This window comes from Ochotona princeps, chromosome 3 (genome assembly GCF_030435755.1).
Source record: "Ochotona princeps isolate mOchPri1 chromosome 3, mOchPri1.hap1, whole genome shotgun sequence".
Taxonomy (NCBI): Eukaryota; Metazoa; Chordata; class Mammalia; order Lagomorpha; family Ochotonidae; genus Ochotona; species Ochotona princeps.
The window spans coordinates 65075851-65098456 of NC_080834.1; the positions used below are offsets into that span (position 1 = coordinate 65075851).

Below are 22606 nucleotides of genomic sequence, written 5' to 3' on the forward strand. Positions count from 1 at the left end.
ATGAATAAAACATAGCATTTTATTCTTTGTATTTTTTTAGCATACGTGATAATTAATACAAAAGAAGACTTTGAAGTTTTAAAATGAAGTAAATGGTTTGAAAAAAAAAGGCTTAAGGAATCTTTGAAGATCAATTTCCCAGCAGGATATTTGTCAAAGCAATTAGGACCCACCCTGACTGGAGCATACCCAGTAGTGCTCAATTGATGTTCTCCTTAAAATAACTAAGGTGTTTTTCAGTTTACTGATCTGCACTAATCATATAGGCAACCACTTGATGGTTCATGCAGTGATGGACCAACAATTCAGTCAAAAAGAAAATGACTATGAGGACAAAACAAGTCCTGTAATTTTTCAATATCATGAAAAAAGGGAACAAAGACATGCAAAATGAATATTTTCAAGTAAGTGTACTATGTGTATGTAATTCAATTTTTATTTTATTTTTATTTTAGTTTTAGTTCTATTTCTGAGGAAGGGAGATGGTAGTATATACCACTTAAGTACATTCAGGTAGTAATACTGATTGAGATAAACAGGAAGTTGTTAGTTCCTGAAGATTTAAAATGATACATGTGGAGTCATGCATCCCTTCAGCCACATCCTTTAGCTAACAAGGAGTCATATGGGTCAAATGAAAGTGCATTAATTTTGGGGGGTTCATAGGACACCACTGATGCATTTAAGCAATGATCTACTTAATAGCCTGACCCAGAGGTAGAAGTTTATTCTATAGTATTCAAAGATTAATTAGGAGCTGGATGTATTGCTTTAGGGTATAAACTTTGGAGTCATTAATATTTTTATATTCTCTTTATCTCAAGCCTTCTGAAAATTTACTTTAATAGAAATACTGACATTGTATGTCCCTGAACCAAGAATAATTATACCCCTGTCATAGGAAGTAGATCTATCTTCTGTTGAAACTCCCTGATATATATTGGACTCAGCCAGAAACATTGTTAAAAGGGCATTATCCATATTTATTTAATATATATTTTCAAATTAAACTAAATGCCAAATCATAGAGTTGATACAAGTTTTTAAAAAAAAAAACTCCGAAAATTAGGTTTTTATGTGTTCACATTGTTTCTAGTGTTTTCATTAATTAGGTACCAGCAAATGGCATGACATTTGTGTATATTACTATATTAATATGATGTGGGGAATTCCAAAAGTTTAGCTTGAAAATATGTTTGAATTTTCCAAACTTACTTTCCAAATTAGCATTTCCCAAAGTGTTTCTAAAGAACATTGGTCTTGTGACATGCTTTTCCATTAAGCTAAGTAAATGTCCACATTAATTGCTAATCTTCAGCACTTGTAAAGCAAAGTATCATATTAAAAGCTCCAAAACTGAAAAGTGGAGTAGATGAAGAAGCTGTCATACATTTATCCTATGGAACACTACACAGCCATTCAAAAGAATGAAACTATCAATTTCAACAAAATGTTCCCAACTGGAGACCATTATGCTCAGAGAAACAACCCAGTCACAAAAAGAAAAATATCATATGCTCTTACTGACATAATGCAACATTCATACAAAATACAAAACAAATAGATATATGAGTAAACACATATATACATATTTTCTCGTGGGTGAACTATGTAACAGAGACTAATATGTGGGGAAGTGCAGATATGTTGTAGTAGGCATTTGTACTCCCTAGTAAAGAAGACTCCCAGTGAAACCACTATGATACTAAATTTTCTTTTTCTATACCTACAGTGCCATGATATACTTAAGTAGCAGAATATTAAACTTGTAACTGTTTTATGAAGAACTATCCTACTACTATAACATGGAGAGAAATGATAGAATGAAAAATTGGGAGGGAGAAAGGGGAGGGCAAGGATGAGATTCCTCATACCTGGAAAATAATAAAAATAATTTTTAAATATAAGCTCTAATACAGTATAAGTAGGGAAAGTGATTTGACTTTTTTTCATCTAGTGTTTCCAAATTATACATATCTGTAAAAACCTTTACCTGTGGTCACCCAGTTCCCCATTAGCTCCCTGGACCAGGCTTGAATCTGTGGGTACTGTGGAATTCTCCCTCAAATCCACCATGAGAAGCCACCTTTTCCCCAGCTGGTTCTAGCAAGATGGTGCTTCTCCATTAGCAGTCATCACTGTGGGTGCCGAGGTGGCTGGCAGCACAGCAGGAAGGTTTGACCTCTTCTCCGGGATGCCCCATGGAATCTCTGCGTCACCACTGAAAGTGTCAGACCCTCTAGGAATGTGATCCTTCCTTTGTTTTTCTGCTTTCTGTGATGGAGGCCAGGGCAGCTTCTCACGATTCAGCCATCTTGGATCACTTTTCCAATGCATATACTTTTCACGCATGCTATAAAAGTAACCTGCTATGTTCATTCTAAGAAAATAAGTATTTTTTGATTACAAATTACCTTGCAAATGTATAGACCAAAAACGTTAAATAAATCAACTTTGTCTAGAAATATAATTTTTTTATTAATTATTTTGTGTTATGTGACAGTTTCATAGGCTCTGGGGTTCCCCCAACCCCTCCCCATGCCCCTCCCCCACGGTGGACCCCCCCCCACCCCATTGCAGCATTACAGTTCAAATTCAATCAAGATTCTTCCCTTGCAAACAGATGCTAAGCACATAGTCCAGCTGCTCATTGTCCAGATGGAATGTACAGCTTCTTGGGGAGACTATTTACCTGCGATCAATCCCTAGTGGTTTTAATATTTCTCTAGATATGAATCACTGCCAGTCTCGCCACTCCCATTTTGATGAGGTCGTTGTAGAGTTCACTGGTTGACACTGTCCATCATAGAGTATTCATTTGCCCGGTTTTCGCTGCCAACATATGTCTGAGATGGTTGATTGACCTATTCTGTCCTCTGTCTTTTCTTGGCTAGGGTTCTGAGTCCAGCTGGTCATCGCCACAATCAGCTTGTAGGTGCAATTCCTGGGCTGGTTTGTTTTCGGACTGGAGTTGTAGGGCTGCAACACCTGTGTGCCGCATGGGAACTAGACCAGGGAAAAGTCAAACTGAGCAAATTATCCCATACTGGGGCAAGCATAGATTAGAATGGATGAGGGGTGTAAGGACTTGGCCGCTGCACTGGCTGGCGGAAGCTGGCTCTGGGGACTGATTCTGTCAAGTCAAATCGCGGAACCACCCGAAAAATGCATAAACCAGGACAGTGAATGACCCAGGAGGGAAACAATGGGTTCCCCCCTCCTGGGTCACTGCTCCCGCGGGAGGACATGATAACTTGGAGGGGGACTAGGGGGGCTAGACAGAGAGGAACTCAACATCTGTGGGGGCTGGATGGCCGAGCTGCTTAGTCAGAACTAAGCTTTGAAACCCAGGGACAAGTGCAAGAACTAGATGGGATGTGGGACAGACTGGACTAGTCTGCTATACACACAGGCGGACCAGGATAGGGGGTGGGCCTGGTGGGAGTTATTGTGGGTCGCCCCAACTAGGCCGCAGCCCCCACTGGCTGATGCAAGTGCCGAGTACGTGCTGGGCAGAACCAACCTAGTCTGCAGCACCCACTGGTTCTAGAAACATAATTTTAAAAACAAAATTATATATCATAATATGCTGCACTTTAAGTACAGTGTAAAATGTGGCAAAGATATGCAATATCATTACTAGAACATTTTATTTTTTAAAAGTCTTTGTAACCCCACCAATTTCTGCAACAAATAAGGAGCAATTCTATTTGACTTCTCGATAAAGAAGTCGTAAGAATTAAAAAAAATTAAAAAAATAGCATATGCACTGACTGCCTTTGAAGCAATTGTGAGGACGTGAAGCAGAAATTATGAGCTAGCAGCCAATATGAGCAAATACAAGTTTCCTCTCTGTGTGCAGTCAATGACTTGTAAACTACAATTACTAACCAGAGAAAATGAGAAGAAAACGCAGGGCTCAGCCAGGTGTTGCTTCACTTCAGTGATTTACTCTACTATTTGATCAATGATGAGAACAAAATCACCCAGATCCTCCGAAAGTCATGAATGTTTCCAAGCAGCTGGAGAGCAGCTGGCTACTTGTCCTACACAAAGACTCCTGCCATCCAGAATGACTCAAGATTTATCCCTCCCAGCTTGAGCAGCAGCAATGCCAAGGAGGATCCTGTCCTTGCATTGCATTGTTTCTTTAATGAGAGAACCAAAGCAGTTTTGAGGTCCCTTTGCTGGTGAGTTGAAACGAATACTTGCATCTCTAAATCAATGTGACAGAATCATCCAATGTGGTCTCCAGTGACTAACAAGCAATATGAGTACTTCACCTTATTTGTATTGTGTAAATGTGTTCCACTACCAAAAATAGATAAAAGCATGAAAATGTAGTTTTTTAAAAAGAAGAAACATTACATACTTAAACTAAAACCTATGAAATTCAGCAGACTCTCTGTGTAGGGTAGCAATCTATGGAATGCAGCATAATCTTACCAGTCAAAATTTCAGTAACAAGGTTGTTAAACCACAATGAAGGAAAGCAGATCACAGCTTCTGTGAGAGAGACAGTACGGGGATGAACAGCATGGATTTAGAAATAGAGAAAAACCAATCAATATTGTCAATATTGTTCACAAATACTTAAGTCACAAATACTCCAATAACCTTTTGCCTTCCCTTAAAAAAAAGATTCATTTATTTGAAAACCAGAGGGACATAAAAGGGGAAAGGGAGACAAAAAGATATTTTCCACCTGCGATTCAATTTTCAAATGACCACAACCGCCAGATCTGGGTCAGACTGAAGCCAGGCACCTGGAACTCCATTTGAGTCTTCCATGTGGGTGGCAAGGATTAGAAGACCGGGTCTCTTTTGCTACTTTCACCAGCACATTAGCAGGGAGCTAGATCAGGAGTACAGCAGCTGGGACTCAAACCAGTGAAGCAATATAACATAATGCCTACATTACAGTGGCAACTTAGGCAGCTGCACAGCCACACCAGCCCTATTTTATTTTCACTTCAAGAATTTTTCACGTGAAACTTCAGAGTATGGAAAATATGTCCAATTCAACAAACTGATTCAACGAGGATTTTAATATTATACAAATGATTTATAGCATAAATTTTCAAAAAGACTTATTTATTTATATGTAAGTCACAGTTAGAAGGAGAGAAGGATCAATCATTCATTCACTGATTCAGTCCCCAAAAATATGCAGTATCTGGGGACATGATATGCCAGGCCCAACGCAGGATGCCGTATTTCTATCTGGGTATCCCACATGATTGTCAGTGACCCAACTACTTGTTCCATCTTCCTCTGTATTCCCACACATTAGCAGGAAACAGGATCCGAAAGCACAGCTGGGACTGAACCAGCACTCACGTGGTATGCCAGCATCATACGTGGTTGTTTAACCTGCATGACTTAGTACCCAACATAGCATATTTTTTAATCAACACTGTATGTTCAAATGTGTGGCATTGACACAAATGTTGTTTTTCATGGTTTGCTGTTTGATTGCTGCTTTTCTGTACTAATGTTTCTCTCATAAAATGGCTGCCAACTACATGAAATTGACAGAGCAATTAAACAGTACTCACACAGTCGTAGATGTTGATAGGAACAGAAGCATTATGGGCAGGACAATGGTCTTATAACCCTTGAAATAAGTTTTAAATGTTTTGAATAAAGTAGTACCTAATGAGTTTGTGTGATACTATTTACTGAGCCATAGAGGAGTTTCAAAACTTTTTTTGCAATGATTGTTATAGTATAGTTTGCAAATGCTTGACTTGAGAGTTTGGAGTCTGTCCTTGAAGTACTTCATATCCAGCCTAATACTTCCTCATCTGTAAAATGAAAACAACTGTGCTTACAAAATCACCATGTAAATTACATGACATCTCATAGGGATCTGCAAAATGTTAATTAAAAATGGTTGTGATGAAAAAATTCTGCATTGATTTTTACATTTTCACCAAAACGCATTTCTTTTTAATCTTCCCATGAACTTCTAAAACTTCCCTCATGTGTGAAGGAGGATTGGAAGCTAAAAAAATGCAGGTGAATGTATTTTTGTATCTTCTGTAAAGAGGAATAGCAAGCATTTCAGATAAAGACAGTCAATTGCTGAATGTCATTAGGCATATAGACAAGAAGTGTTCTCAGAGTTCAGTCATCAAAATCAATTCCGTTTGAAGTGATCAAAGAAGCCATAAGTTGGTTTGGTCTTGTATCTTAAAAGAAAAACGGGTAATTGCTGCTATTTTATTTCATTGTGTGAATTCAAGTCATTAAATATGGATCTTCCAAAATGTCTAATGTTATGTGCAGCCCCAAAATGTAACTGAAATTTTCTTGTCTTTATGCACCTTGGAAGTCTGAACACTGATTTTTTTCTTCCTCAAACTGTCCAAAAAATAAAACCATAACACTTACAAGTATAAGTCTAATTTTCATAAAACTTCCTGATTTCAAATATTTCTAAGGCCAATGGTTTTTCCACTGGCTTTTACAATAATTTTGTTCCATCATAATTTAAGAGACAGAAAAATACGAAGTGAAACTAAAACTCAGTAACTCTTTCAAAACCCACATGTATATTATGTTAGTTTCTGCACTATAACCTGTGTGTGCTTATGTATAGCTTATGATCATTATTAGCATTTCATACCAAAGATTAGTTATAATTAGGCTTTCCTTGCAACAAAAGTATGTATCTTTTTTTTTAAAGATTTATTTTTTTTATTACAAAGTCAGATATACAGGGAGGAGGAGAGAGAGGAAGTGGAGCTGCCGGGATTAGAACCATCGCCCATATGGGATCCCGGTGTGTTCAAGGCGAGGACCTTAGCCACTAGGCCACACCGCCGGGCCCAAAAGTATGTATCTTTATGTTGTATTTTGTATGTTGGATTAATTCAATCTTATATACACTTTATGGTGTACAGTAACAGTATCTCAACACTTAGACACATAATCAGCTGATCTTACCCATGAATAGGCCCTTCCATTTCCTTATCTTTTGTGTTGGGAACCTCTCAGCTCCTCTCTCCCTGTTCTTTATATAGTATATAATAGACTGGTGTGAACTGTCGTCACCTCACTATATTGCAAGAAACCAGAAAATACAATTATGTGTTGTTATTTCAGGCAACTTCTTCCACATCCCCTTCCCCTCTGAGATAAACAAAATCTGCAGATGACAAAGTTTTTAACATAAAATGTGCATACAACTCACAAATATCCTCGCTTATACTGATTAAAAGGTAGTTTACTTATAATTTCTATCACAATGTGAATGTCATGTATTCACACATAAGTTTGTTCTACTGTGGTATTTAATAAATAATGGCTGGTAAAATAATTTGCACATGTTCAGTGCACATGCGATTGTTTTCCAAATATTTTTCACCATTGAATGTTAGAACGTTGGGGTAGGGATGCAAAACTCCTGAATTGAGAGGTCAACTGGACAAGATTAGAACATGTCTCTGTGTCTGTGTCTCTCTCTCTTTATCACTGTCCCTTTCAAATAAATACTCAGTGACAAAAATGATACATAACAATTTGCTGACATAATTTTAAAATAAATGTGCATTGGACAATTATTTGGTTTGCTCTTGTTACATCAAGTTTTACTTGGCTTACCTGGTAAACACTAAGTTTGGTGCAAATCTATTTACACACGTGTGAATCTAAACAAATATAAAATTTGAGAATACTCCTATTTGCCCCCCAAATTAAAATGATGGCATTTTGGGGAACTTAATTTTATCACTGCACAGATCATATCTGTTTCCCAGTGTTTGTATCTAATTTATAAAGTATACAAATTTCTTTTGAATATCTAAACAGAACTTTCATGTCTAAACTTTAAAAACTTGAATTATGAATTTGTGTATATGATTTTAATCACTCATGTTAAAATATTTTAAATAATTACATTTCTGCAAGATTCATTTAGAGCTTTTTCATTTCCATTTATTAACACGATCTTAACCATTTCCCTGTAACTAACTTTCTGACAATTTTAGTAAAATATTTCCCCCTTTACTGTCCTGTTTAAGTTAGATCATTTTTGTAAGATTCCTGAAACATGATGCCAAAATTTTTGAAGAAAAAATGTTCTAGAAGTGATCATTATTTTACTAGCCATTATTTATTAAATTTAAATGTGACTAGAATATTTTAAATATATTATATAATATAACTTACTTAATTGTGTAGTTCAAGTAATAATATTTTTGCTAGAAGAATTTCCAGAAAATAATGCCCTTGCTTTTATTATGATGACATATTATAGATACAGAATTTGTTTAATGCTAAGATGGAAAAAGGCAAATTCTTTAGTTTTCTCTGTGTCCAGATCAACTTTTAAATTTGAGGGACAAATTCATGTTAAATTCATAGAATATTTTAGTCAGCAGAATCTCAGACTGATCTAATTCGATAATAATTTTCCCTCATATTTCAAAGCACATTGTATAGCATCTATAATGTAAACTTTCATGAACTTCTCTGGAACTAAATAAGAATAATCAGTAGAAGCGCCTGGTGTAAGAAAGACATGCTTAATAGTGAACATATTAAATCAGCTAGCCCAAACACCAGTAAAAGAAGCTGAAGATCTCAGACTACATTCAAAGAATTTTGGAAATAACTCATGAGGTATGACTCCATATAATTAAGAACTGACAGTGCTGTCTCATTTTCCACTCATGATTACTAAGGTGATCCTATCACTGTGGCCCCCACAAGCCGGGCCAGTTTTCTCAGCAGTTGTTTCCACACATTTTTTCACTAATGGTTTGTGCAGCTAGCCTCAGACTGGTATGGGCAAAAAAATAGTAACAAAGGTGAAAAAGCCTTATATTTTATACTGTTAACCTTTCAGTGAGAAGAATTTTTTAAATTCAAAGGCAAAGTCTTTCTCAAAATAAAAAATCAGAACGCCATTAGCTTTGAGAAGAAGTCTGGAAAAAATGAGGACTGTATACTGCCTATAACATAGGCTGATATAATCAGAAAAGAGATTATGAAAAAAAGAAAAAGAAGATGGAAAACAGAGAAACCTTTGACTTGTAGATTAGAAAAAATTATAGATCAAGAATATCAAAAATATTTAAAAAGAAATAAATGCTTTTTAAAAAAGATTTACTATTATTATTTATTGGAAAGACAGATGACCTAGAAAAGGAGACAACAATCTTCTGATGGCTAATTCACTCCCTTTGTGGCCTCAACGACTTCAGCTGAGCTAACCTGAAATCAGGAGCTTCCTCCTGGTTTCCCATGTGAGTGCAGGGTCCCAAGGCTTTGCAGGAAGCTTGATGGGAAGTGGGGCAGCCAGGACACAAACCACCACCCATATGGAATCCCAGCACATAGCAAGAGAAGGAATTTAATCACTAAGCTGCTGCACCGGAGCCACAAGCTGAATATATTTAGAAAAGCGATAAATATGTAAAATGAGCTAGACTAGTAAATAGGAATCTCTATTATTGCTTGATAGCCCTATTATTTAAAATTTACCTGCTTTCCCTGATTGAACCACAAATGCATCCAAAATTAAAGCCTTTAAAAATTAATAGAACTGGACTCAGCGTGGTGGTTTGGCAGCTGGGATCCTCGCCTTGCATGTGCCAGGATCCCATGTGGGCCCTTATTCTAATCCCGGCAGCCCCGTTTCCCATCCAGCTCCCTGCTGGTGGACAGGGAGGGCAGTTGAGGATGACCCAACACCTTGGGACCCTGTGATCCTGTGGGGGACCCGGAAGAGGCTTTGTTATCTAATCATTCATGCAGACAGAGTTATATAGAAAATAAAGATTCTCTCTCTGTCTCTCTCTCTCTCTCTCACACACACACAGTCTTTCTAAAAACAAACACAGAGAAGATAGAAAAAGGAGAATGAAATGGATGCAGCAAAAAGCGAAGAAAATGTAAATGAGAAAACACAAATAAAAGGAAAGAAGGAATGAGGCAGATATGGAGAGAGATGAGAGGAGAAAAGAAAAAGAATGCTTTGTGAGAGTAGGTAGAAGAGTAATTTCTGTTTTTGCTAAATATCAGAACTAGGACCTACCTGAAATTATATAGTCAGTGACTCCATATGGGAACTTCTTAATAGTAGAGGTTCACAAAAGAAGCAGAGCTTTGCCAAGTAGAGTGACTCTTTGTGCTAATGCAGGATGAGGATAATCAACGCAGCACTAGATACCTTCTAAAGTCTATCCTAATACTAACATTCTCTAGGAAGATTTACGTTGTGTAAGACTGCCTTTTTGTACAGTGCATTAAGCCACCAGCTGTGAAAGCAGTATCCCACAGAAACATCATGCCTCACTTCTGATCCAGCTCGCTGCTCATGAGCCTGAAAATGCAGCAGCAGAAGGTGTTGTCCCCCACATGGGAGAATTTGTTCAAGTTCTTGTCTCCTGCATTCTGCCTACCAAGCTGTTCCCATTGCAAGCTTTTGGAGAGTGAATCAGCAGATGGAATATCTCTCTGTTCTCTCTTTTTCTCCTCTCAAACATACATATACACACAAGAATTCTATAACTCTGCTCCTAAAATAATTTTTAAAAACATAAACCTATGTTTTTAATAATCTTCAGTATGATTTTAAGAAACAGTATTAGAAAAAATTTCAAAACACACTCAAAGATCAAAAAGGTATTTGTAACATTGTTTCATCATTAGCTTCTGTTTTTTTCTTTTTTTATTTTTTACAAGAAGAAATTTATCTTTTTCATTTTTTTTTGATATTTTATGAAACAGTTCCATATGGTTTTAAAAATTTTTTTACACCCTCCTCAAATCTCCTCACCAACCACATTGATTTCCCTTATATTATTAAAATAGTATAGTTCTTCATAAACAGTTGCAAGTCCATCACAGCTATGGACAATGGCAGAGGTTCCAACATCCTATTGTCAAGATATATTTAAGATTCATTGGGAGTCCATCTTTGATCTGGAAGTAGAGATGCACTGCATTGTAGCCTCACATCTGGATATGATAGTCTCTAGTACACAGTTACTATACATCCCCTTAAATGAAAAGCCACAATGCAAAATCAACAACAGGAAGAAAATAAATTAACAACACCGTGAGGTTAAATAACATGCTACTGAATGACTAATGTGTCACTGAAGATACAAAAGAAAATCAAGAACCATCTTAAATAAAATGATGCTGCAGTATGACCTATGAGTCAGTGAAGAATTTGAGGAAAAAAAGCTATTCTGAAGAAATGAAAATAAAAACAAAAACATCAAAATCCATGAGATCTAGTTTCCACAGATTTTTGTTGGTAAGATGTGACTCCCATAGGCAACAAATAGATGAGTTTTGTTTTTTGAAGCCAGTCTATTAATCTATGATGTATAATGGGTTTAAGTCATTTACATTCAGGGGCAATATGAATAGGTGGTAACTTGATCCTGTCATGTTATCAGTGGGTTGTTCATTGTTTGATTAGATCTTCTGTTGTTATTTTACTGAGATATTTTTCACTTTTGCCTTTGGTTTTGGTAGATGATATTTCTTTTTTCTGTCAAGAGAACATCTTTAAGTATCACTTGTAGGGCAGGTCTACAAGAGGCATATTCCTTTAATTTTTCTTTATTGTGGAAGAATTTTATTTCATTTTCAAAGAAAAGGAAATTTTTGCTAGGTATGTTATTCTGGGCTAACAATTTTTTGCTTTTTTCACCATTCTCTTCTGGCCTGTATGTTTCCTGTGAGAGGTCAACTATGAGTCTGATTGCCATTCCTCTATAGGTCAATTGATTTTTTTCTTCTTCTTTTTAAAATTAATTACATTGCATTATGTGACACAGATACGTAGGCTCTGGGATTCCCCCATCCCTTCCCCAGGTCATTGATTTTTTTCACTTGCGTATTTAAGGATCGTTACATTGTGTGCAATTGAAGAGAGCTTGATTATCATGTGTCCTGGTGAAGACAACTTTTGGTAAACCCTTTTTTTTTTTTTTGACATTCTTTTTTTTTTAATTCATTAATTACATTGTATTATGTGACACAGTTTCATAGGTACTTGGGTCCTCCCTACCCCTCCCCAAACCCTCCCACCATGGTGGATTCCTCCACCTTATTGCATAACCACAGTTCAAGTTCAGTTGAGATTCCCCCATTGCAAGCATATACCAAACATAGAGTCCAGCATCTTATTGTCCAGTCAAGTTCAACGGCTTCTTAGGTATACCCTCTCTGGTCTGAAGACAGAGCCAGCAGAGTATCATCCCGATCAATTAAAAGCTCCAACATACCATCAGCAAAAATTTACATCATTATGGAATTAATTGACATAGTAATGAGTAACCAATATGTTAAAAGTAAATGCGAGTTCTTAACCACCTTCTGTGACCACCTCATTGACATTTCAATTTTAGTTTATACACAACATATAACATACATAACATAACATGTTATAGATAACATCATATCATCTTAAATTAAGGCAAACATGTGGTATTTAACCTTTTGGGATTGGCTCATTTCCCTTAGCATTATGGTTTCCAGTTTGGCCACAAAGAACTGCATTTTGTTTTTTTTAATAGCTGAGTAGTATTCCATGGAGTAGATGAACCATAGCTTTCTTATCCAATCCTCTGTTGATGGGCATTTTGGCTGCTTCCATGTTTTTGCAATTACTGAGTTCCGTGCCCTTCCTGTATTCTGTTTCCCAATTCTTCCTCCAGATTAGGGTAGTTCTCCTTTATTATTTCATTGAATGCAGCCCTAAACCCGGCTTCTCTTTCTGCATCTTATGGAACTCCTGTAACTGCTATATTTGGCCTTTTAATAGTGTCTCTTAATTCTTGAATAACTTGTTTAGCTTGACCCAGCTCTGCTTCCAGCTTTTTTGGTTGTTTAAGCATTGTGACAAGAAATATCTCCCAATTCTGAGATTCTTGCTTCTGCCTCATTCATTCTATCATTGGGTCTTTCCACTGAATTTTAACTTCTCTATTGCATTTTTCACTTCCAATAATTTGGCTTGATTTTGTTTCAGGGTTGCTATTTCCTGTGTGACATATTTCTTAAATTCCTTGAACACCTGCACATGCTTCTCATTGTTGATAAGAAGCTTTATAAGGAGTATTCTGAATTCTGTATAACCCTTTTCCTTTGTGTATTTTTCAGTTTAACTCTGAGGTTGGGAAAGGCTTTTGCTCCTTTGCAGGGGAGTCGTAAGTAATATTCACTGTGCTTCTGTCTCTTCTGCTCTTCGTCATTGTAATTCTGGTTAGCAGATTCTTCTTACGGCATGTTTCTAAGCTGTGTCATCTACAGGTCTACAATTCAATTTTACTTACTGTGATTGGTACCCAGTTCTTTGCAGTCTTGTGCCACTCCCTCCAGTGAATTTCAGGTCTTGGCTCTTGTTTTAGGCTTCCAACACTCTGTCCATTCCCCACCTTCTAGCTCACCACTCTCCACCTCCTGTAATCCTGTGCTGTGGCTGCACCGTTGTCGATACACCCTTTCTCCTCCTGGTTTGAGCAGCTCTTAGGATTAGGAGACACCAAATATCCCAAATAACTAGGTTGTTGGTGGTGCTGGTCTTGCCAGAATCTACTAGCTGTTAAGTCTGAGGGCCACCTGGACCTATTTTGACCCGTAGGATGCCAAAGTCAGCATTATTTTCCCTGTGGGACCAATGCAATGCACTAAGTGGAAGTGAGTTCACTCTGAGCTCAGCACATGTGCAGCTCACTGTTGCCCCTCCAATTTCAGCTTTTGCCACACCGTACAAAATGACATCTAACGTGTCACCAGCAGAGTTCTCTTGGTTGTTAGGTTGGGGGGATACCCAGACTTTTTTGTGTGGAACCTGTAGGATGCCACATTGATGCAATGTATTAGGCCAGAAATGAGTTTGCTCACAGCTTACTGCATGTGCTGTCCCATTCCAAAGTCCTTGCCTTCCTACACAAATGGTGCCTAATGTGGCTCTGGTGGAGATATGGGCTGTGAGATCCACCCTGTTCCCGTGCAGGCCATGTAGGATCTGATGCTGTCTCTGCTCCTGGCCAATCCAAACAAGGTGAGCAGTTCTTTATTTCATTTTACCTCCTGTGCTCCCAGTGAACTCTTCCTTCCCCTCTGTCTGCTGCTGGAGCTGTGGCAGCCAGTGGAGCTCCGATGGCTGCTCTACCACTGAAGTATCTGGTCCTTGCAACACCACACCATTGTCTTTGCTGTTTTGTTGTTTCCTTCAGTCTCCAGGTGCTCCTCTTCCATCGGCCCGTCCTCTCTTATATCCTGGAATGTGCCTTCTCTATTTTATCCTGGCTAATGATTCTCCATCTGCTTAGACATGTCCTTACCCTATTCTGCCATCTTGATTGTCCTAGTTTCTAGTTTTGACTGTAGATTTTAATTTTGAACTATTAGAGCTCTGAGTTAGAATTAATTTTAAGTGGAAATGCAACCAAAAGGTTAATTTTCCTATTTCTTTTTGACATTTAAGAAAATGTTGAAGTTCACTTCACATCTCTCATTAAACAACTCATCACTCCTCTGTACTTTAGCTTCCTTTTTCTTGAAAAGGGAGTTAGTCTCCAACACATACATTGAGATTAAAGTAAGGTAATATACTTGGTAAACAGGAAAAGTCATAATTATGATATAGTGTTAGATATAGTTCCAGAGATGTTATACTGAATGAGATATCTCAAATGAAGCATTTCTCAGAAATTATAATATGCTTATTTTTAACATTAAAAAGTTCATGTATTTGTGTAATTGTGGCTTAGGGTTTTGAAGTTTGTGCCAATTGGCATTCTAGCCAATTAGCATATGGACCACTCTTGAATGAGACTGATTTTACCTTTGTCTTAATCGGTTATTAAATATTCTCTGAATTTAAATTAAAACATGCTATCCTAAAATTAAGATAACTATGTAGACATGGAGTGTTTTAAAAAATCTTTGCATCATAGAAACTGATATTGAATTTGAACAGGAGTTTTTATATAATTTGACTTATTTCTTAATATTTGTTAATATTTTATGAAATGGTATGTTTAATATACAAGAATGGAATTCTTGTATAAGCAACTATGGGAGACCTAGGAATTGGCTTTGGATTTCAAATATTCTTACAAACCTTGTTAATAAAAATTACAACTCTAAATTTAGAAAAAATTGAAATGAATCTTAATTAAAAGCCAAATAATTTATTATTTCTTCTGTTATTTCAATATAAGCATAAGAAAATGGCTCTCATTTAATAGTGAAAATGATCTTTTATTAACTAATTTTCTTGTTACTTCCCCTAATGTTTTTTTTAAATATAGTCTTTGGTAAATTATGTGATATTTGGAAAATGTAGTAATCAGAAAAATATGTATTAAAATAATTTTTGAAGAATGTGGTTATCTATTTAATAATCACTTTCTGGAGGTCATAACCAAGTTGCAAGAGATTATGAAGTGATATGTATCAGAAATGCAGTCCTATAGAAAGCTACACTCAATACATAATTCTTGCTCAGGACACATTGCTTGTGTCCCCAGGAAGTTCACTCAGCCTCTGATGTGACCACTCCAGAGGATATTATTACCCTATTTCTTGCCTTCTCCAATCTTTTAGAGTCAGAAGTGAAAAATCAATAGTGCTGGATCCTAAAATCAATTTTTCTAATGTGGGAGAATAAAATGTATAACATTATTTTCTGCTTTATATTCCCTTGTATATTGTTTTCACAATATGTCAGATTCAGATGTTGTATAAACCTGAGTTATTAAAAATTCATGAAATATATTTAAAATAAATGCTTGAGGTTTCCTATATTGAAAGAGAATTCTTAAAATGAAATTCTGCATGCAGTTGGCTTCAGCGAAAAGAGAGAATGCAGTATTTGTAGGTGTATATTGAATTCTTAATTGTTTTTACACCCTTTGCTTTGATGTATTAATTGTTTAAAATGTTACCTAATGTATATAGACACAACTTTTTTCATTTATTTCAAATTATGTATTTATTCATTTATTTGGAAGACAGTGTTATACAGAGAGAGAGAGAGAAAGTGGAAGAGACAATACAAAATCTTCATCTACTGATTCACTTTTCAGATGATCCAACAACCCGGGCTGGACCAGTCCAAGAACAGGAACATGGAATTTCATCTGGTTCTCCCACATGGCTGCAGGGACCTAAGTACTTAAGCCATCTTCCACTGCCTTTCAAGGCATGTTAGCAGGGAGCTGAATTGAAAGGGGACAGCCAGGACTCAAAGTGGCAAGAATATGGGATGCCAGCATCATAAGACAGCATTTTAACCCGCCAGGACATAGCACTGTCTCAGATATAGTTCTTTGTAGAGAAAAAATGCTAGTATACAGTATGGCTGTGAAATTCCGTATTTACAGGACACACTTTTCTCATTAAGAAAATTAACAAAATCAAAAGATTGTGCATAAATCCCCAGAAATGTAAAGATAGTATTGGGAATTTCAGTGTTCTACATTATATGACTGAATTGCTAGAAATCAACATCACTAAATATTTTAGCCATTAAAATAATAATTATAGAAGTTGCTTGAAAATGTAGAATAAGGCTTAGGATATATTGTTTCAAGTATTTAGAACTGTTTCAAATTATGTGTTATTTTACAATTGTGTAAGCTATGAATATTTACATATGAAAGGAAAGTGGAAGATGAGAAAAATGTTTCTGCATTTCCTTGAACCCAGGTTTCCATGTTTAAATTAACATATGTGCATTAGTGTGATGGTTAAATCCTCACCTTCATGCACCAGCATCCCATATGGGCACCAGCTCATGTCCCGGCTGCGCCGCTTCCCATCCAGCTTCCTTCTTAAGGCCTGGAAAAGCAGCAGAGAATGGTCAAAAAACCTTGGGACCCTGGCAGACCTGGAATAAATTCCTGGCTTCTGGCTCCTGGCTCCTGGCTTCAGATTGGCTCAGTCCTGGCCCTTCTGAGCCTGCAAATAGAAGGTCTTCCTCTGTGTCTCTCCTTCTTTCTGCAAATCTTTGTGGGAGCCCTGGAAGAAGCTCCTGACTCCTTGCTTCAGATCAGCTTGCCACTGGCCACTGTGGCCACTTGTGGAGTGAAGCAGAGAATGGAAAATCTTTCTGTTTCTCCTTCTCTCTGTAGATCTGACTTTCCAATAAACAGAAACAAATCTCAGAAAAAAGAACATATGCAATTAGACACTAGATTTTTTTGTTTTGTTTTTTTTTCATGAAAGTATAAGATAGAACAAGAAATTTAGGTGATGTTGCTGTGCAATTAACTGACCAACAGCGAATTGAAAATTAAAAGTAGTATTCATATTTTACCTGGTAGTGATTGTACTATGTTATTTCTGTAACTGGATTTCTTTTATGTTCTAGAAGGATTGTATGATTGAGTGCTAAGTAATTATGATGCAAACTATAGTTCTGCTTTATATTTTACATTAAATAGGAAATTAACCATTTGTTACTATATGTAAAAGAGATTTTCAAAATGAATTGGTTGCTTAAATCAGCTTCTAATCTACATGATTCACTTTAAATTTACGAATTACCTGTTTAGCATCATTTAGAAATGCTATTATAGTTTACAGTGGGATTAAAGTGGTAGTTTGTTATCTTTTAACATTTATTTTTATTATTTGATAGCAGATTTCTTTCACACTCTGTTTTATTCTCCAAATGCCCACAACACTTGGGTTGTGGGCTGACCAAAGAGAGGATCATGGATCCCTGTCTGGGTTTCCTACATGGTAACAAAGATGCAGCAGCACCTGCTATTTCCCAGTGTGTGCCTCAGCCGGGCGCAGGAAATAAAGCCTATGTTCAAACACATGCACTCCTATAAGAGATGTGAACATCACGAATGGTGTCTTCAAACCGCTTCGCCAAAAACCACTCCTCAGTATCTTTTCTTTTTTTACCTTCTTTTCTCAATTAAAAAATAATTGTAGGGCCCGGCGGCGTGGCCTAGCGGCTAAAGTCCTCACCTTGAAAGCCCCAGGATCCCATATGGGCCCCGGTTCTAATCCCGGCAGCTCCACTTCCCATCCAGCTCCCTGCTTGTGGCCTGGGAAAGCAGTTGAGGACAGCCCAGTGCATTGGGACACTGCACCCGCGTGGGAGACCCGGAAGAGGTTCCAGGTTCCTGGCTTCGGATCAGCGCACACCGGCCCGTTGCGCCTCACTTGGGGAGTGAATCATCGGACGGAAAATCTTCCTCTGTCTCTCCTCCTCTGTGTATATCTGGCTGTAATAAAATGAAGAAATCTTTAAAAAAAAAAAAGTCTGCCTCCAGCTAATATTTAAAAAATAATAATAATAATTGTATCTTTCTGGTAGGCCACAACACAATTTGCCAACATCTGTATAGAGCATAAAATGATCAAACCCAGTGACTAGAATTTACATTTCCTTACCAAAAGGAAATTTCTACCATAAGCAGAAATTAAGTGTTTTGAAGACAGACTCTGCTGAGGCATTGTGCGTGCGAGGCAGTAGATGGCCAAAGGCTGAACACGGGTGTTAGCCGTAAGACTCAGGTGTAAGAGGTAATTTGGGAAGGTCATCAGCTGCCAGAGAAGCCAAGACAGACCAGTGCCAGGTGTGTGAGAACGGAGGCTATCTAAGAAATACTGCATTGACACAGTCCAGCGGTTGGCAGGACCAGAACCTTAGGTAGCATACATTCCTAAGGTAACTGGCCACATAATCTGCTTGCCTCTCTCTGGGCATGCAGTTGTCCACCTGAAGACCTTCTGGTTGAGATTAGTCAGTAAACAAAAGAACCACAGGTGAATTAAGTTTATATGAAATGTGGCTCCCGGAGTGAATAAAAGCCACTGGGACAGGCACTGAGTTGTTGTCCTCTATGAAGAACGCTCTGGCCTGCTGCTTTCAAAATTTAGTTTTATGTTTCTTTCTTTCTTTACGTGTTGCCCCTGCTTCAAACCATGGTTCATTATGCACAGGTAACACAGCTTACCATTTCCTTTGCATTTAATTTTGTCGTGTAACAGTAAAAACTGTAGTATGTAATACATTGTAAACAGTAGTCATTCCACTTTGCCTTTAAACGTCAAACCTTTATTATTTCTGTGAAATTGTGGTTTGGTACCTGGTTTCCAGCCTTCTGTTTTCCTTCTCCATCTGTCAATCCTAACATCTACTAATCACTTTTTTAAATTAAAATGGACTCTTCATAAGCTTACACATATGAGAGCATACATTTGCTATTTGTCTTTCTGTAATTTTATTTCACTTAACACAGTAGCCTTGAGTTTATCCATTTTCTGCAAGTGACAGTTTCATTCTTTTGTTTTAAATAACTGAATGTATTCTGCATGTATACCATGTTTTCTTTACCCATTCATCCATTGATGGACACTTTGAATGTGAAGTCAGACTTGTGAATATTCCTGCAGTGAAAATGAGCATGCACATATCTTTGCTATGGTGATCTCATTTCTATCATATATGTATACCAGGGTGAGGCAGGTGGATAATATGGTTAATTGGTTTTTACTTTTTAGAAGAATCTTGCTGTTTCCTAAATGGCTATAATAATTTGTGATTCCATAAGAAGTATATTGGGTTCTTATTTCCCAATATACTTACAAGCATTTACTACTTTTTCTCTTTTTAGTTATAGACATTGTAAGTGGAATTAGGTGATTTCACGTTATGGTTTTGATTTTCATCACCCAACGGCTATTGATACTGAACACATTCCCGTATTTGTTGAATGTTTTCACTTCTCTTCAGATATTCAAGAACATATAAAATTAATTATTTGTTCATTTAATGTTATCTCAGATGTTTCAGAGGCTGTTGACATTTTGGTTTAGTTTTCATTTGACTTTCATAGTTCCAAAGACCCGTGTTCAAGTTCAGGTTTTCTTTCTTCTTGATCTAGTTCGTCTCTGAGTCTTTGAACTATTTGATTGACTTAGTTTTCCATTTTCAAGATTTCTGTCTACTTCATTTTCAAGATCTCTGACTCTGTTGGATTTATTAAATATGAAAGCTTGTGTTATGCATTGTCTTGGATTGACTCCAAAATGCAACAGTATGAACAAATCCAAAATTTACCTCAAATTGTTGCTTTTCCCATCAAAAAATTTTGTTTCCCACTTACATTTCAAAGCACTTTTTATCCACAGTCAATAGATTTTGTTAAAACTTTTATTTTTTCTATTTTGATGGATATGAAATTAATGTGAACTTCTTGTGTGAGTTTTAACTTTTTTGTCAAATGCTGCTTTTAAGAATTGGAATACTTAAAAATGAGATGGGACTTGTAAAATTTACAAAGAAATGGTATAATATACACACTTTAGCTAAATATTGGATGCTTATCACAAGACTAAGTAGGATTACATTACTTACATATATTTTTTTACTTTTTTATTATTTATTATTTTTAATTCATTAATTACATTGCATTATATGACACAGTTTCATAGTTCTTACATATATTTCTTAACAAAATTAGATATGATTCTGAATATAAACTTCCAAAGTTAAATATTTCCATTTCCTTCAGATGTCACAGACCATAAAGAGATAATCTTCATGCTCATCATCAAGAATTTGTTGTAACTATTAAGTTGATCATTAGAAATGTTGTTAAATGTGCAATGACAGCTTCAAGAATTATTAGAGATTTTTTTCTATATAATGTTTATATTTGATAAAATATAGGAACCAAATGTGTTTGACTTACGCACTTACATCAGTATCAAAGCTTACTTAAATATATGTTCTAATTAGACCAAAGAAAGTGGATTCTACCCTTATTCTTGGAATAACTAAGTTTTTCCCCATGCCATCTAAAATGTTGCTAAATATACTTTAGAACCTTGGTATTGAGTAGAGTAAAATATAAGCAAAGCTGATCCTAAAACTATTTTGTTAATTAAGCACCAATTTCAGTGGCCTGTCCAATAAGAATTACTTTTTACTTGGTAGAGAAAATATTAAAGGTTTGTGGAAAATGATTTCTACCAATTAATTCTTAGTTATTTCCTTTCTTTTCAGCACCTTCTCTGATAGGTATGGTAAGGAAGGACTGGGCATCCCAGAATAGCATTGCCCTATCATGGCAAGCCCCCGCTTTTTCCAATGGAGCAATTCTGGACTACGAGATCAAGTACTATGAAAAAGTAGGTTCTATTTGGAGCTTCCTATACAACATTTTATAAATATATTACCATATATATATATATAGAGAGAGAGAGAGAGAGAATGTTGTTATGATACATTACTTTAGTTTAAATCTATTTCCTTCAATCTTCCCTGAAAACTTCTCTTTTCACCCCCTCTATTACTATTGCATGTATAATTTCTTAATTTGTTTTATATCACATTAATGTAAAAGATGCCAGACGTTCATCTCTGTGATGGCCTATTCTATAGAGTTTTATAATAGAGTAAGAAGTAGTCATATAATAGAGTAATTCTTCAACATTTAGTTTAGTTGTCATAGCATTTTGCTAAAATTCAACTTTGAAAATTATAAAGTTGACAATAAACTAAGAAGGATTTGTGTAGCAAATTATTGTGAATTAAACTTATATGTCACTATGATTTGGAAAGAATGATTCAAGGCATAGAAATAGTGAATTAAATATTTTTATGTTCACTGTAGCTATTTTACTCTAAAAGATGCTATCAAGAGAAATTTAATTGATAAACCAACTGTTAATTTTCTCTTTTTTGCATTTAATGCTATTCTCAATATTCTGTTCTCTTAGTTGTATTCTCCTTTACCCTTTGTCTTTCCTTCATGTTTCCAATCATTATGGTATTCTTGGTAGAGATATTAAACCAAATAGTTAATTCTGATATGTCTCACTGTACTGATAGTAACTCTTGAATGTTGAAAAAGGAAGCATGAAATTTTAAAAATTCTGGGAAAAATGTATAATTTCCTATTGTTTACTACAATAACAAAGAATGTTATGCATTTATCTAACTTGCTAGAATATATAAAGGAGTCAAACTTACCCTGGAGGTTTGATAGCTCAATCTGTTGAAATAAAACGTTTCAGGAGAACAGACATATGAAAGTATTAATATGCAAACTCAGAGGCCATTTATTTGAAGCTTAAATACTCTCTTCCTGGGGGAAAGGAAAGGAGGAAATAGGCAGTTTCAGAGTGGGCATAAATGATTTTTAGAATAAATTAGTAGGTCCAAAGACAATTGTGTGGGATAGATTTGCTCTGGGCTGTAGGTGTGATGCGAGATTACTCTTCCTCTGTAGTGTGAGTACCGTCTTTTTGGGTTAATGAAATCTAAGAGGGCTGAAAGCAATTGAGTTCCTCTCTGGTGAATCTGGCCTTTAAGGGCACTTCAGGGAAACAATTTCCTGCATTTGCTGCTTCACAAGGACTCTCAGCTTTCTAAGTCTAAAGGCACATATTTGGGGTATAGGTTTCTGAGCTTCAACAGGAATATAACAAATCAGTTTGGGCTTCCTCTGAGGAAATACAAGGGAAAAGGGAAATGGAACCCTACTTTTTCTTGTTCTACTACTTAGTAAACATAATTTTATTTAAGGGAGAGTAATACATGATTGAATCCACTTTGGGCACTCTGGTGACTTCATTATTATGTAGTCAACAGAAA

The 22606-nt window shown here is 36.3% G+C and overlaps 1 protein-coding gene across 1 annotated transcript in view; it reads left to right on the top strand.

The window, feature by feature from the left end:
* Positions 1–22606, top strand: part of EPHA6 (EPH receptor A6) — an 860890-nt gene that overhangs the window by 497436 nt on the left and 340848 nt on the right. Inside the window, 1 exon segment of the mRNA XM_058661775.1 lies at positions 21014–21138. Within this exon segment, the coding sequence (XP_058517758.1) occupies positions 21014–21138 (125 nt within the window).